The sequence below is a fragment of the Tubulanus polymorphus genome, chromosome 8 (assembly GCF_964204645.1).
Source record: "Tubulanus polymorphus chromosome 8, tnTubPoly1.2, whole genome shotgun sequence".
In the NCBI taxonomy this organism is placed as follows: Eukaryota; Metazoa; Nemertea; class Palaeonemertea; order Tubulaniformes; family Tubulanidae; genus Tubulanus; species Tubulanus polymorphus.
The window spans coordinates 14,481,173-14,495,204 of NC_134032.1; the positions used below are offsets into that span (position 1 = coordinate 14,481,173).

A 14,032-nucleotide genomic window follows, 5' to 3' on the forward strand; every position below is an offset into this window, starting at 1 on the left:
CAATTCTTGCGATGAATTCGTCGTCGCTTCGGTCTTTCGACCCTCGCAAGACTCAGCCCTCCTCGCGAGGTGTGAGGATTCGGTTCTAAAGTCCTCGACTCACAATCAGCCGACCGAAGGGCTTAGAGTAAAGTCTCAGAAGGTGTAAGGATTTCATAGCCCTCACAGGGCTGTGTCCTCACCCCTCACGAGGCTCAGTCCTCGAGTATAGAATTTGCTGTGTAGAACAAGTACAGTAACAACTTTTAGAAATCAATATTTTGACGATGACATTTTTTTGTCCCGCTTGTTGGACACCGCGCATTCCAACGCTTGAATGACCTTTGACCCATTAATGTTTTTGTAGGGGGAGGAAGGGTGGAGGGGGAGGGGGATGAGTCGTCCTTGAGTTCAGGATTATAGCTGGTATCGCTGATTGATGGTTAGAATCGGGAAGGATTCCCGTGACTGTGTTTTACATTGCTACGGTAACTGCTGTCATCACTAACGGTTACGACTCGCGGTGTCCTCGATATCGGACGCTCATTGTTTTCAAGTTCTCTGAAATCATTCCAAATATCGCGTAGGAATTTTTTTCTGTTTTAAAATTTTCGCGATAGAAAAATGAATCGATATTTTTTAGATCAACGGAATGGAATTTATAGAATTCGCGTAATCGAAATCCGATTGATTTTCCTCGCGAAGATTTTCAAGATTTTTTTTCTTTAATCCGTCTCTCGAAGACGACTAGTCTCAGTCGCCGCGGTGACTAAACCCCGTCGCGGTCTTCGGGCCATCGCCGTGGAAACGATTAAAAAATTGATTACGCCGGTCGCCGTCGTCATCGGTAACCGTTTTGATCTCGGCGTGAACGCGATTAAAATCGACGGCTGAATTTTTGAAATTGCTTTATCAGAAAAACATAAAAGTTGATTTGGTTTTTGTGGAGAATGAGTCGTTGAGTCGCGCGCGCGGGGGTTGAGTCATCGGGAGTCGGACGCAGTTTTTCCGCCCTATCTACAGACGGCGGATTCATAATGGAATTAAAATGACATTTTTCAGAACGTCCCGTTGACGTTTATTGATGGTTCGTTCTCCGCGTACCCCCGCGCTCTCGCTCGATCTCCTCGTGAACGAGTTCGCAAGTTCACTCGTCCATAACGACCATCTCTCCGTTCACGTCTTGTAACTGTTTGTATTGTTGTAATAAAAAAAAAACCGGTCGCCGGGTATTCGACGTCGCTGAGCACAAGCGTGTGCGGCAAATCAATTTTATAAAAAGATTTGTCGCGTTTAAAATCAATTGAAACAAAGTCTAAAAATATTTCGACAAATGAATCGTAATAATAAACGTAAGTTTTTATGAAGTTTGCGATGGTTATGTAGTTTTTAAACTCGGGTTGTCACGTCGTCGACGGCCGGGAGGTGTGCGTGATGCGCTAATAGCGCTCTCCGCGGTAAACAATGGTTTCCGCGACGATCGATAGGTTTTTTAGACGGTGATTTTGTAAACTCGCGGTAGAACCGACTCCGGTAGAACCGCGTGACTCGTCGATACATAATTATACATTTCGTTGTTCGTATATTCCTGTGCCGTTAATTATTATATTTGATCTCGTGAAAAGCTCAAAGCTAACGTTTTGTATTTCAATCGTATCGTGTATTTTATATATTTCACAGGGTTTTTGTTGTTTTTCCGATCAATCGCGGGACAAATAGAAATTCAGTTTTTTTCTGCCCCCACGTTTTTTATTCGGGCACAACTGGCATCGAGCGGGGTTCATTTTCATGGAAATATCTTTAACTCTTAACCCTTTCAGTGCTGACTTATTAATACCCTTTAGTGCTGGAGATAATTTGAAATTTTTTGAAAAATTCCACCCTATTGTGTTGAATAATGGGAATACCATTGCACCACCGCGGTGCGGTGTATCGTTAATTACCAGTATTTCACTATGTTTGACAGGTGTTGCCATTTTTCAAGAGAGATAATTACTAATTACATCAATATTACACTATACAATATACACTGCCCTTCCCCCTCTACCCCCTCTACCCCCCTCTGCTAAGAAGAAGGGGAGCATCTAAGGTTTATGTTTCACTTCTCTCGCTGTTTGTGTTTTGATATTCATCAATTTGATATTTTTTTAATGAAATTCGATATTTTTTATTAAACCAGTTTTCAGATATATCGCGCTCTCACACGTGCTCTCTCTCTCTCCAACTCTCTCTCACTCTTCGCGTATCTTGATAATTTTTTCAAGAATCTCAAAAGATGCAATTTCAACGGTTTCCATGGCAACTACTTTATTTTATTGGTCTCTTATTTTTTCCGATAGATGTGAAGGCGCGCTTGAATCAAACGAATCTCGCGGCCGCCATTTTTTCAACGGCTACATTGATCACAATCTGAACAAATTATCGAGTACTTTTTTTTCTAATCTCAAAATTTCCGAGATTTTGAATGTATTGCGATGATGCATTTCTCTGACAGTAATTGTTGTTTCTAATTTCCGAGATTCCGGGCCGTGTTTTTATGATAACCGATGAGATTTATTTACGCCCGTCTTGATTAAAACGAGACTCGTTTAAGTGCCACCTAGTGTCAATTATATGAACCGTGTGTTATTGATCGGAGTTTTTCGCGGGTTATAAACCAGTTTGATTTGTTTGAGTTTAGACGGACATTGAACACGCTAGGGGAGGGCAGTAAGGACTCGACGACGCGGGGAATGAGTGCACGCTCGGTTTATCTGTATTTTTATTGTTGCTGCGGGAGATGTTTAATTGTTGCAGCATTTCGCTGTCGGCCTCCGCATTCTCCGTCGATCTCTGTTTCAGTTGTCACGACGACCGAAAGATGATTTCATTCACGTTTTTTCTGATGTCATCAATTTTGAACGGACTAACCTTCGGTCGCGGCGCTGAGATTGGTCAGTTTAAACCAGTTACCCTCAGCGCAAATAACATCCCAAACAAACTTCTCTTGCTCCTCTCTTACTTTCATTCACGTACTTTCTCCGTTCTCTTCCACTCTCTCTCTCTCTCTCTCTCTCTCTCTCTCTCTCTCTCTCTCTCTCTCTCTCTCCTCTCTCTCTCTCTCTCTCTCTCTCTCTCTCTCTCTCTCTCTCTCTCTCTCTCCTCTCTCCTCTCTCTCTCTCTCTCTCCTCTCTCTCTCTCTCTCTCCTCTCTCTCTCTCTCCCTCCCTCCCTCCCTCCCTCCCTCCCTCTCCTCCCTCCCTCCCTCTCTCCCTCCCTCCCTCTCTCCCTCCCTCCTCTCTCTCTCTCTCTCTCTCTCTCTCTCTCTCTCTCTCTCTCTCTCCCTCTCTCTCTCTCCCCCTCTCCCTCCCTCCCTCCCTGACTCTTCCTTCTCTTACCCTCTTTTGTGTCCCTCTCTCCTTTCCTCTCTCTCTCCTTTCTTCTTTCTCTCCTCTCTTAACAAATTTCAGGGTTTAATATGATGTTAAGGTAAAACATTGTAAACGAACTCATTGAACCCTAACGAGACAAATCTAATCATCTAACAAACGTTTTTTTACGGGTGCTTGTTATGTGTGGAGTTTTCGAGATGTATCGGATAACTGCTGCATCTAAACCTACATGTCATAACCTCCAAAATACATACATTATTGTTGTCATCATCGCCGCGTGCACACCGGAATAAACTTGAATAAAAAACCCATCAATTCACCGAGCATTTACCTAAAACCATTCCTACATACGCCTGGCAATATGCCAAAACAAAAAAAAATCCTATTCTGCAATTTAAACTATGGCGGGTATCATTTTCAGTTAATCTCTACTTATCAGTTTTATTCAATTCAGCGAGTCATGTTTTACATCTGTGACAACAGACGCTTTCCCTGTCGGGGCGTCTATTGTTCGAGCGCGCGTCGCAAAAATCAACTCGACGGCGCTAGCGCGGGTTTTTTAATTCAAATCGTTACGAATTATGTTAATTAGCGGATTGATATTAACTGGGAACTATTTACGGCTTATATTCGCGATAATTTAATACGGATTTGCATTAATATCGTAGAGGATCTAATTAACATACGGCAGACAATAGACTGTGTTTGATTAATCATTGCATAAAGATTACATAAATATCGTCATCGGTCGCTATGGTATTTACAAGCGATGTATATGTGTATTGTTGCTTAGAATCGAACTGACGATTTTTCGAAAGTTTTGATGGGATAAAATTCAACTCGCACCTCGATCAAGGGTTTCATTCCATAGTTCTTATTTCTGATTCAGACATTGAAATGAGTGAATTGTACGTCGGGGGGACTTGTACGTTTGACATAAGTCTCAACTGGCTTCTTCAAGTTTCCTCTGCTTAATATTTAAAATATTTCACTTAACTTCTTTTTTATACTGTATAATGGTCTATTGTAATATTCAGTGGAAATAAAAATATGTATATATATATAATATATATATATATATATATATATATATATATATATATATATATATATATATATATATATATATATATATATATATTCTGATGTTCCCAAACCTTTATGGCCCGCGACAACTCTTCGCTGGATCCCGTAATAACTGTAACAATAGAAACTGCATTGTAAACATGGTTCACTTTAGAACTATCGTTTAAACTCAGCTCAGTGGTGATACACTGGACGTGTGTATTTTTATGTCGATTTCAGTCAAATCTCCTCAGATCGAGCGTGGCTGGTTACTGACTAACTGACTGTCCTCTGTTTGCCCCTTATCTATTTCATACTGTGTCATTATCAGTGGAAGACTCATAAATTCCTGTATCCTGAAATAGAACTGGTTGAGCGTGAGTGAGAATAGTGGCAAGATTGTAGAGGGTGTGAGTAAGGAGGTTCCGATACCTCACTAGAAGGAGGTAGTGAGTACATGTTACTCATACCAGAGGGTACTCCTCACTAAAGGAAGGTAGTGAGTACAAGTTACTCATTCCGGTGAGTATACCTCACTAGAGAGAGGTTGAGTATACCTCACTAGAGAGAGGTTGAGTATACCTCACTAGAGGGAGGTAGTGAGTACATGTTACTCATACCAGAGGGTACTCCTCACTGAAGGAAGGTAGTGAGTACAAGTTACTCATTCCGGTGAGTATGCCTCACTAGAGAGAGGTTGAGTATACCTCACTAGAGAGAGGTAATGAGTACATGTTACTCGTCACAGAGTACCTCATTCACTCGTATCTACATGATTCCAAGGTCGTCACAATCGTTAATTCTCGTGGGTGCCATTAATTTTCTTAGCGAGTCACATTTTCTATGATTTATTTTTTCTGATAACTCGTTTTAATCGAACTCTCGACGGTTCACGGCAGCAGCAGCAGCAGCAGCAGCAGCAGCAGCAGTGTGTACTATCAGTGGATGCTGCGGGATGGCAGTACGATGGATGCATGGATGGTGCCGGGTTTTTATGGGTTTGAACGCTATGACACATTCCTTACGCTGTTCGTACAATGCGTTATACAACGCGACTAACGACGACGACGTCGTTCATTGATTTAAAACCGCTGAAAAAAAAACTCGCGCAAAAAACCGTTGAATAAAAATCGATATTTCGTTGGCGAATCACAAAACACTGAAATTGAATCTGTTTAGATTTCTTTGCGAAAGAAACAGAGACCAATAAACTCTGATGATCGTTCCTCGAAGAGAATTCAGCCTCCTCACTAAGATGCCTCCTCTTTTCCCCTCTTTCTTCCCCTCTCTTCCCATTCTTTTCTTCGGCCTGTCTTCTCTTTACTCCCCCACCCTCCCTCTCTCTCTCTCTTACTAGAGTAAGAATCTCTCTTACTGCTCTTACTGGTGTAAGAATCTCTCTTTCTCTTACTGGTATAAGAATCTCTCTCCTCTTACTGGTTTAAGAATCTCTCTTTCTGCTCTTACTGGTGTAAGAATCTCTCTTTCTCCTCTTACTGGTTTAAGAATCTCTCTTTCTGCTCTTACTGGTTTAAGAATCTCTCTTTCTGCTCTTAAAGTGTGAGAATCACTCTCGCCTTTCTAGTGTAAGAATCTCTTTCTGTTTTTACTGGTTTAAGAATCTCTGGGATCTTGCTGAGTCTAAATGGCTCGTAAATCTCTACGCGTAAAGAACTGATGAACTGAACTACCGGTAAAAGATAAAGTGCAGTTTTTACTGTGACTGGTGTCACTCGGTGCAGAGTGTGAAAATCATCCCGATCCAACGGCGTCAGCAGCGACGGCATAAACATTTACAATCAAAATCATTCTCATTTTTATTCCTGATACGACCTGGAAGTGATTGCATCAGAGATCCGTCCTACCACCTACTCAGTCCTGCGTGAAAAATGAATGTACCATTTTTAACCTTCTAGAAATTCTGCGATATCTACTCCGGGAATTATGTAATTTCACGGAAAAAACTCTGGATCCATTTCCACAGTTCAGGATCTAGTTCCACAGTTCAGGATCCAGTTCCACAGTTCAGGATCCAGTTCCACAGTTCAGGATCCAGTTCCACAGTTCAGGATCCAGTTCCACAGTTCAGGGTCCAGTTCCACAGATCAGGATCCAGTTCCACAGTTCAGGATCCAGTTCCACAGTTCTGAGTTAAGATTCAACTCTGATCCTAAGTCATTGAAAATGAACTAATTTTAACCCAAGAGTTATCTAGAACTCAGGACCCAGTTCCACAGTTGTAAGTTAAGATTTAACTCATTGAAAATGAACTGATTTTAACTCTAACTCACGACTATGGAACTGGGTCGTGGATCCAGTTCCACAGTTCTGAATTAGAGCTAAAGTTAGTTTATTTTCAATGAGTTAACTCTTGAGTCGAATCGTAACTCACAACTGTGGAACTGGATCCTGGTGATTTATAAATGCGCGAAAAGTGTTTCAGCATTTTGTTACTGTTCTGTCCGTAGAAACACAGATTTGTTCAACGTAAAAAAAGAATTTCATTTTCAATCATCTTTCGATGAAATGTTCATGGAAAAATTAAAAACCGACGACCAGCGAACTACGACATAAAAGGGACCTGCGACGTAGATTACTGTTCTATTCTTATTTTCTTCTTAAAGTTGACGCTTGTAATTTAATCTCAGAGCGAACAAAAATTGATCGCTTCGTAAAAGATTTCTTGTCCTTACCCTTCCGTGGATTTTTATCTTATCTCGAGCGCGAGTCAAGTATCGGCTCGTAAATTAAGGAGCATTCTTTTTTTGTGCTTATCAGCCGCGGTGATAAGAAGTGTCAGGGTTTTCGGCGGCCGATCAGTTCTCGGATATTCGGGCGTTTTTTAGAACTCTGAACCGATTGGTTCGAGAGAGACATTGATATTCGTCATTTGAAAATGAAACGATTTTAGAAATAATCAATATCTCGCAGTCTGTCGTTTTTAATTAGAAATGATTTTTATTCGAAAATTTTAAAAAAAGAAACTGAAATGGCGCGATTCATCCATTCCGAAATGTCAGAAATAATCAATAATTCAATGCGTGTATAAGTTTATATATATCAGATATGTTTTCGTTAATGAAATCGATAATCGACGATATTTTAATTAGTGTAATTAAAAACGATTAATTAAACAGCGAAATCGAGAGCGCCAGCGAGATTTACGTTATCGTTTCCGTGGATATGACTGACTGTCGTCATCGGTTACGTTTATTCTCAGTATTGTTGACATCGCGTTTGATTCTCGGAACCCAGTGATAAACACACCCGTCGTCTCGATAGTGTCGTTATCTCACTGTAGATGGCGGTGTTTATAACGTTACGGCATCTCTATTTATGGCCCGATCCACATTTTAGAATTGCGTGAGAAATATCTCGCCCCAATGAGCGCCAGGGTCCGGTTCCTTAGACAGGGCTTAGACTTAAGACCGGTCCAAGACAAACTTAGTTCTATAGCCAATCTAACAACTTAAGACCAGTCTTAAGGTTTAAGACCACTTTTGGTCTCGACTATGGAACTGGCCCCAGGACCCAGTTAAGATTTGACTTGAGTTAACTAATTGAAAATGAACTAACTTTAAACAAAGAGTTAACTGGAACTCAGAACTATGGAACCGGACCCTGGGTATTATTGTTAGCGAGTGGAGCTTTATCCTGCTGTTTGTCCACAGTTCTGAACCCAGTTCCACAGTTCTTCGGACCAAGTTCCTCAGTAATGGACCCAGTTCCACAGTTCCGGTACCGTTTCCACTGTTTTGGACCCGGTTCCACGGTTGTAGGCAAGGTTTACGGGAAAATGAATTAATATTCATTTCTACTAACTTTTTCTTTGCTCGTTGAAAAAGTCATTTGCGCACAAACGCACACACATATATATATATATATATATATATATATATATATATATATATATAAACAGTTGTATATGATACAGTACGTGTATTATCAAAAGATTGCGCTGTTGACATTTTATTTTTGGTACGATATCGACGCCAAGTTTTACATTCGCCGAACCTTTTTCATCTTTGAATTTTCTCGAAAAAGACCAAAAACATGGAACGTCGGTTTTTATGCGTCTGTATTGCCTGCGAGCATTTCCATTCCTTTAATGTCTCGAGTCTCTCAGAGAGACGCATACAGAAAGTGAGGCGAGATCACGCCCAAGTATCTCTGCGAAAAATAATTTTCAAAAATCTACACGAATCTACAGGCAATTTGTGGCAGGCAGTTTTTGAAATCGATATTATGAGATATCTGAACTTAATGAGAGGCAACACCCAAGTTACTTTTTGACAGTCCATCTTTGTAGTCGTCCGTTGTAGTAGAAAGACATTATTCTGACATAAACCTGCTTTATACAAATTTAAAAAGAATTCAAACCAAAATTCATTTATTGAATGTATTTTTATGTACTCTCCTCCCTTTCCCCTCCTCACTCCCTCTCCACTCCCTATCCTATCCTCACTCCCTCTCCCCTCCTCACTCCCTCTCCCCTCCACTCCCTATCCCCTCCGCACTCCCTCTCCCCTCACTCCCTATCCTCTCCCTTCCTCACTCCCTCTCCCCTTCTCACTCCCTCTCCTCTCCCCCTCCTCACTCCCTTTCCTCAATTCCCCCCTCTCCTCCCTCCGCCTGTGCAGCCATTTGGCATTACTCACTAAGAATCAACGAATCAATTTTATTTTTGTCATTTATCGAAGAGTAAAAACTGAGAATTGATCGGTAACAATCGGCCGATGGCTACAGTTGGTATTTACGTATCGTCATCGGGGACAAACGTTCACGTCGCCGGCGGCAACGTATTTATACGTACAACAATCACCTTTTAACGGCGACAAAAAACTGTGTGTAAATAAACTCATAATAATCAATACATTAACAATTATAGGTATAAACTTTTCTCTTCTTGATCTCCCTCCCTCCCTCCTCCCCTCCCTCCCTCCCTACCTCCCTCCCTCCCTCCGTCCCTTCCTCCCTACCTCCCTTCCTCCTTCCCTCTCCCTTCTGTTTAGAGCATTTTCTTGCCCAGTTCCTCTCCCTCTCTATGCTCTTCCCTGAGAGTTCTAATCTCTCCTCACTTGTTTTTCATTCTCATTCAACGTATTTCAACCGTGTAAAAGGTTGTTAAAATCGCGGTTCCCGCTTCTTAAAGGGCATCGCATTAAATAAATACATCGTCAAAGGTCGCGTAGACATTTCTTTTATTGAGTATTTACGACTCTCTGTCTGGAAACGCTTTTTTTTCCTATTTTCAAATGACATTTTCAACAGTGGCCGAACTGTTGATTATTTCGCGATAAATTAAATGAATCGTCCTGATTTCTGATGGCCTATAATTGCATCATTTGTTCGATGGTTTTTACGCGATATATCGATGATGATTAATTCTATTCGAATTACGATATCTATCGAAGATTTTTCCGGTGAGACGTAATTAGTTTTTTGTCAACGCGTCACGAAACACATGTTTCATTAAGATTCAATTACAATCACGCGTACAACAATGACACGCTTAAATGTTATTTTTTTCCTAAATCTCAGAACAGTCACCTTCGCGCTTTACGAAAATGATATTTCAACCGTTTGTCGTTTGAATTCAAAAGAAACGCGTCCCGTTTTTATCAAAGATGTTGTTATAATTTCACATTCGAGGTTTCGCTCGGAAATGTCATTCTAAGCCGGTCCTCCGTACAATTGAATTTATCTGCTGTTGTTGCCGCTTTTAAAAAGACAAAAATATATTTTCTGAGATGTCACCAACGCGGCTTTGTTAAAAAAGTGTTTTTGCGTTTCACGTGTGTTTCCTTCATGTGTTTCTCAATCTTAAAAAGCATTAAAAAGCACCTTCGATGTTCTATATAAAACCAACAGAAAACTGTAAAACCAGCTTCTGGCTGGTCTTAACAACCAGTTCAAAACTGTCGTTTAGAACCAACTCACATCTGGTCTATAAATCCAGTCTAAATCTTTTTACCCCACCTGCTACGGAAAGCATCTTGAACGTTAAAAAAATGATTGCTCGATTTTAATTAATTTTTTTTTATATCTCGATATTTTGCAGGGACGTCAAAATTTCATTTCAATTCGCATATGAACAGTCATTTCGAGCACCGGTGTCCGCATTGTGATTATACTTCGCGTACGGAGGGACGATTGAAGAGACACATTAAAGACTTCCACAGCGAGGTTCCACCCGAGAGTTTCGCCGGTCAGAAGTCGCAGAGGACTCCCGGACGACCGAAAGTTTACCGTTGTAAACAATGCGAATTCACCGCGACAACTAAGGTGAGTTTATATATTCACAAACGTTATTTAGGTCGACTGTGGCGAGTGAGGATCCACCAGGTGTCGCTAGTGTGCAGTAAGACATCAACCACTGTAGTAATAGAGGACTCCACTTATGGCAAGTGAGGATCCACTAGGTGTCGCTAGTATGCAGTTGGATTATGGTGCCCAATCGCTATATGCGGAGACATATCTTGTGTTTTTCAATGAAATGTATTTAGTACCACAGGCTATCAGTAGGGGGAGTTGAATGTTGTATTTAGTACCACAGTCTATCAGTAGGGGGAGTTGAATGTTGTACTTAGTAGGGAGAGGGGGGTTGAGCACACTGGTGTATATGGTGTAATAGTTAATTGCGAAGCACCTGTTACTCTCTATGAAATGCACTGATCCATGATCCATTTATAAATACTGATTATATTACATTCATGTGTTAATCATATATATATTTTATATTCCTCTTTTAACTGTCGTCAAACATCTGTCGACAGGTATTTTTTTTGTTGAAATTAAAGGGAATATAGATAGATATATAAGGGCCATCGATCACAGGGTGGTTTGTAACTTAGGTGCGGCAAAAAATTGCAGGTTCTTCTCTTCCCTTAATCTTGAAAAATAAATCTATAACCTGCTAATGTTGCCCCGAGTGGAACTCAGCAGGTTGAGGGGAACCTGCTAATAATTCCTGGGTAACCTTGAGCCTGATGATAAATCCTCGGTAACCTTGAACCTGATGCCCTTACAGGAGTTCAGCTTCATTTGATGGATGCAAAACAATGCAGCAATTCCAATTAAATGTAAATTCCAACTAGATAATTATTATGCCTAAAACTAAATATTTATTCAATTTAATAAGTTTTTTGTATTCGATTATATTTTCGTAGGTTGAATTCTGGGTTCACGCGCGTACGCACATCAAAGACGACAAAGTGTTACAATGTCCGAAATGTCCGTTTGTCACCGAGTACAAACACCATTTAGAATATCATCTACGCAATCATTTCGGCTCGAAACCGTTCAAATGTTCGAAGTGTAATTATTCGTGCGTTAATAAATCGATGTTGAACAGTCACATGAAGTCGCACACGAACGTGTATCAGTATCGCTGCGCCGATTGTACGTACGCGACGAAATACTGTCACAGTTTAAAACTACATCTACGCAAATACAATCACAAACCGGCGACGATTCTAAACCTGGACGGTAGTCTGCCGCCGGAGGATAACTCGTTGAGTTTACTGGAACCGAAACGCGGCCCGCCGCGTGGACCGCGCGGTAACGCTCCCAACGGTAAAAAAGATGATTTGATGTCGCCGTTAGGCGGCGGACAGGGGGCGCTACCGATGCCGAGCGGTTTACACGGTATGCCTCCATTTCCGGGTTTGAACGGCGGAATGCTTCCTTCGATGTACTGGCCGTTGATGAGTCAGATGATGAGCGGCAATCCGCATCTTCCTCCGCCGTTGATTCCGGCTTCTAGTCTCGGACCGCTCGGACTCGGCGCCGGACCGTTCGGCGACGCCGGTAAATTCGGTCTCAATCTGGCAGGTGGCGCTCTATCCGCTGGCGGAGCTGGACAGTATAAGTGTAATCTATGCGAGTTCACCGGTGAAAATAGAGACTCATTGAATAAACACATGTTGAAAGTTCACGCAGCCGAAAATCAGGACTTATTCAATGCGTTCGGACTCAGTTCAGACGCCATCGAGGAACAGATCGCTAAAACGGATCCCTCAAAACCCTCAACACCGCTGCTGCCTCCTAGTGGTGACGCATTGCGTAATTCATGGCCGCTCGGTCCCGGCGACGCAGGGCTTAATGGAGCGTCTCGACGAGGAATTCCTGACCTGATGTACTCGAACAATACATATCATACTCAACTGCCAAAGCCTCTTTCTACCTCACCGATATCGGAGCAGAAATCCGCGCTGCCGTCTAGCAACATTAAAGAGCAACAACAATCGAAGCCGGCGTCGGCCGGTAGCCCGCCATTAAAATCGCAACCTCGTCTCGCGAACGGGGAAATCCCGTTAGATTTAACGAAACCGAAAGGCGAAGTCGACGTCGTCGTCGGCGGTAACGGCAACAATCGAGGAATCCCGATTCCGAATCTGGAATTATTGATGGCTCAGGAAGAGGCTCAACGATTGATGATGCAGCATTCGATGATGCAATCGCAGTCTACGCAGTTCTACTCGCGAAAACGCCGCCTACTGGAGCAGATGGAACTAGATGAGAAATCGAAGGTGGAATCGGAAGAGCAGCGCGAGCAGGAGCAGCAACGAGTTTCGCCGAGTTCTTCACCGATTCCGCGTAAACGCTCGCGAAAAGGTAAAGCCTATAAACTGGATACGTTGTGCATGAAACTACAGGAACAAGGATCGACATCTCCGTCTGGTTATGATTCGATGGAAGAGGAGATTCCGTCTGCATCACAGGCGGGGAATCCCCCTCGACGACCTTCATCGCCGGAAGACGGTGGCGCCGCCACTGATCTATCGAAACGAAGCGAATCCGTCGACGATAATAACGGAGAGACGAACATCGATTATCGCGAGATCCATGACAACCTGAGCAAATTAAACTGCGAAACCGGTTCGAAATACTTCCCCTCGACGGCGCCACCGTCTCCGCCGCCGAAACCTGTCAATCAAAATCAATCGAAAGATTTAGACACGCCCCTGATGGAAATGCATCGTATGGTTAACGGTACGCTAGGTCGGAGTAAATCACCAGCTAAGTTACCGGGACTCGATAACGGACTCGCTCCGAGTATTCACGGACACACAGCGGGAGGTCACGCTATCTCGATGAGAGGTGAGAATTTCGAATGTCAATATTGCGAAATATCGTTCCGCGATTGCGTAATGTACACGATGCACATGGGTTACCACGGTTTCCGCGATCCGTACCATTGTAACCAGTGCGGATTCCACGCTAAAGACAAAGTAGACTTCTTCCTACATATCGCTCGGGTGGCCCACATGTAATCAACACCTATCATCCCTGCGCGTTTATCAATGAACTAACCCCACCACCCCTCCTCGCGAGATATGGTTTCAATCGACCGAACAGCAACAATCGTTCCCGCGGCTACGCACTCATGTAAGTGGCTCCATCTAGTATGCATTAGAAGAACTAATATTGTGCTTATTTTATTTGCTGCTTGCATCATTGTTGCTTTGCATTGTCGCTGCTTTGCCTGTATATATATAAATATATATATTACTATATGTATTAACTGAAAGAAAATGTGTAGATAAGTTTTCGTTTTTTCAAGCGCTTATTTGCATATTATTCGAGTATTTACTAATTTAAATAAAAATCAAGAGT

The 14,032-nt window shown here is 42.2% G+C and overlaps 1 protein-coding gene across 1 annotated transcript in view; it reads left to right on the plus strand.

Annotated features, from left to right (window-relative positions):
* Window positions 1-13,810, plus strand: part of LOC141910398 (uncharacterized) — a 34,567-nt gene extending 20,757 nt beyond the window's left edge. The window contains exons 4-5 of the mRNA XM_074801136.1: window positions 10,473-10,699; window positions 11,584-13,810. Coding sequence (XP_074657237.1) covers window positions 10,473-10,699; window positions 11,584-13,689 — 2,333 coding nt within the window. The 3' untranslated portion in view covers window positions 13,690-13,810. The remainder of the gene's footprint in view (window positions 1-10,472; window positions 10,700-11,583) is intronic.
* Window positions 13,811-14,032: the final 222 nt, after the last annotated feature.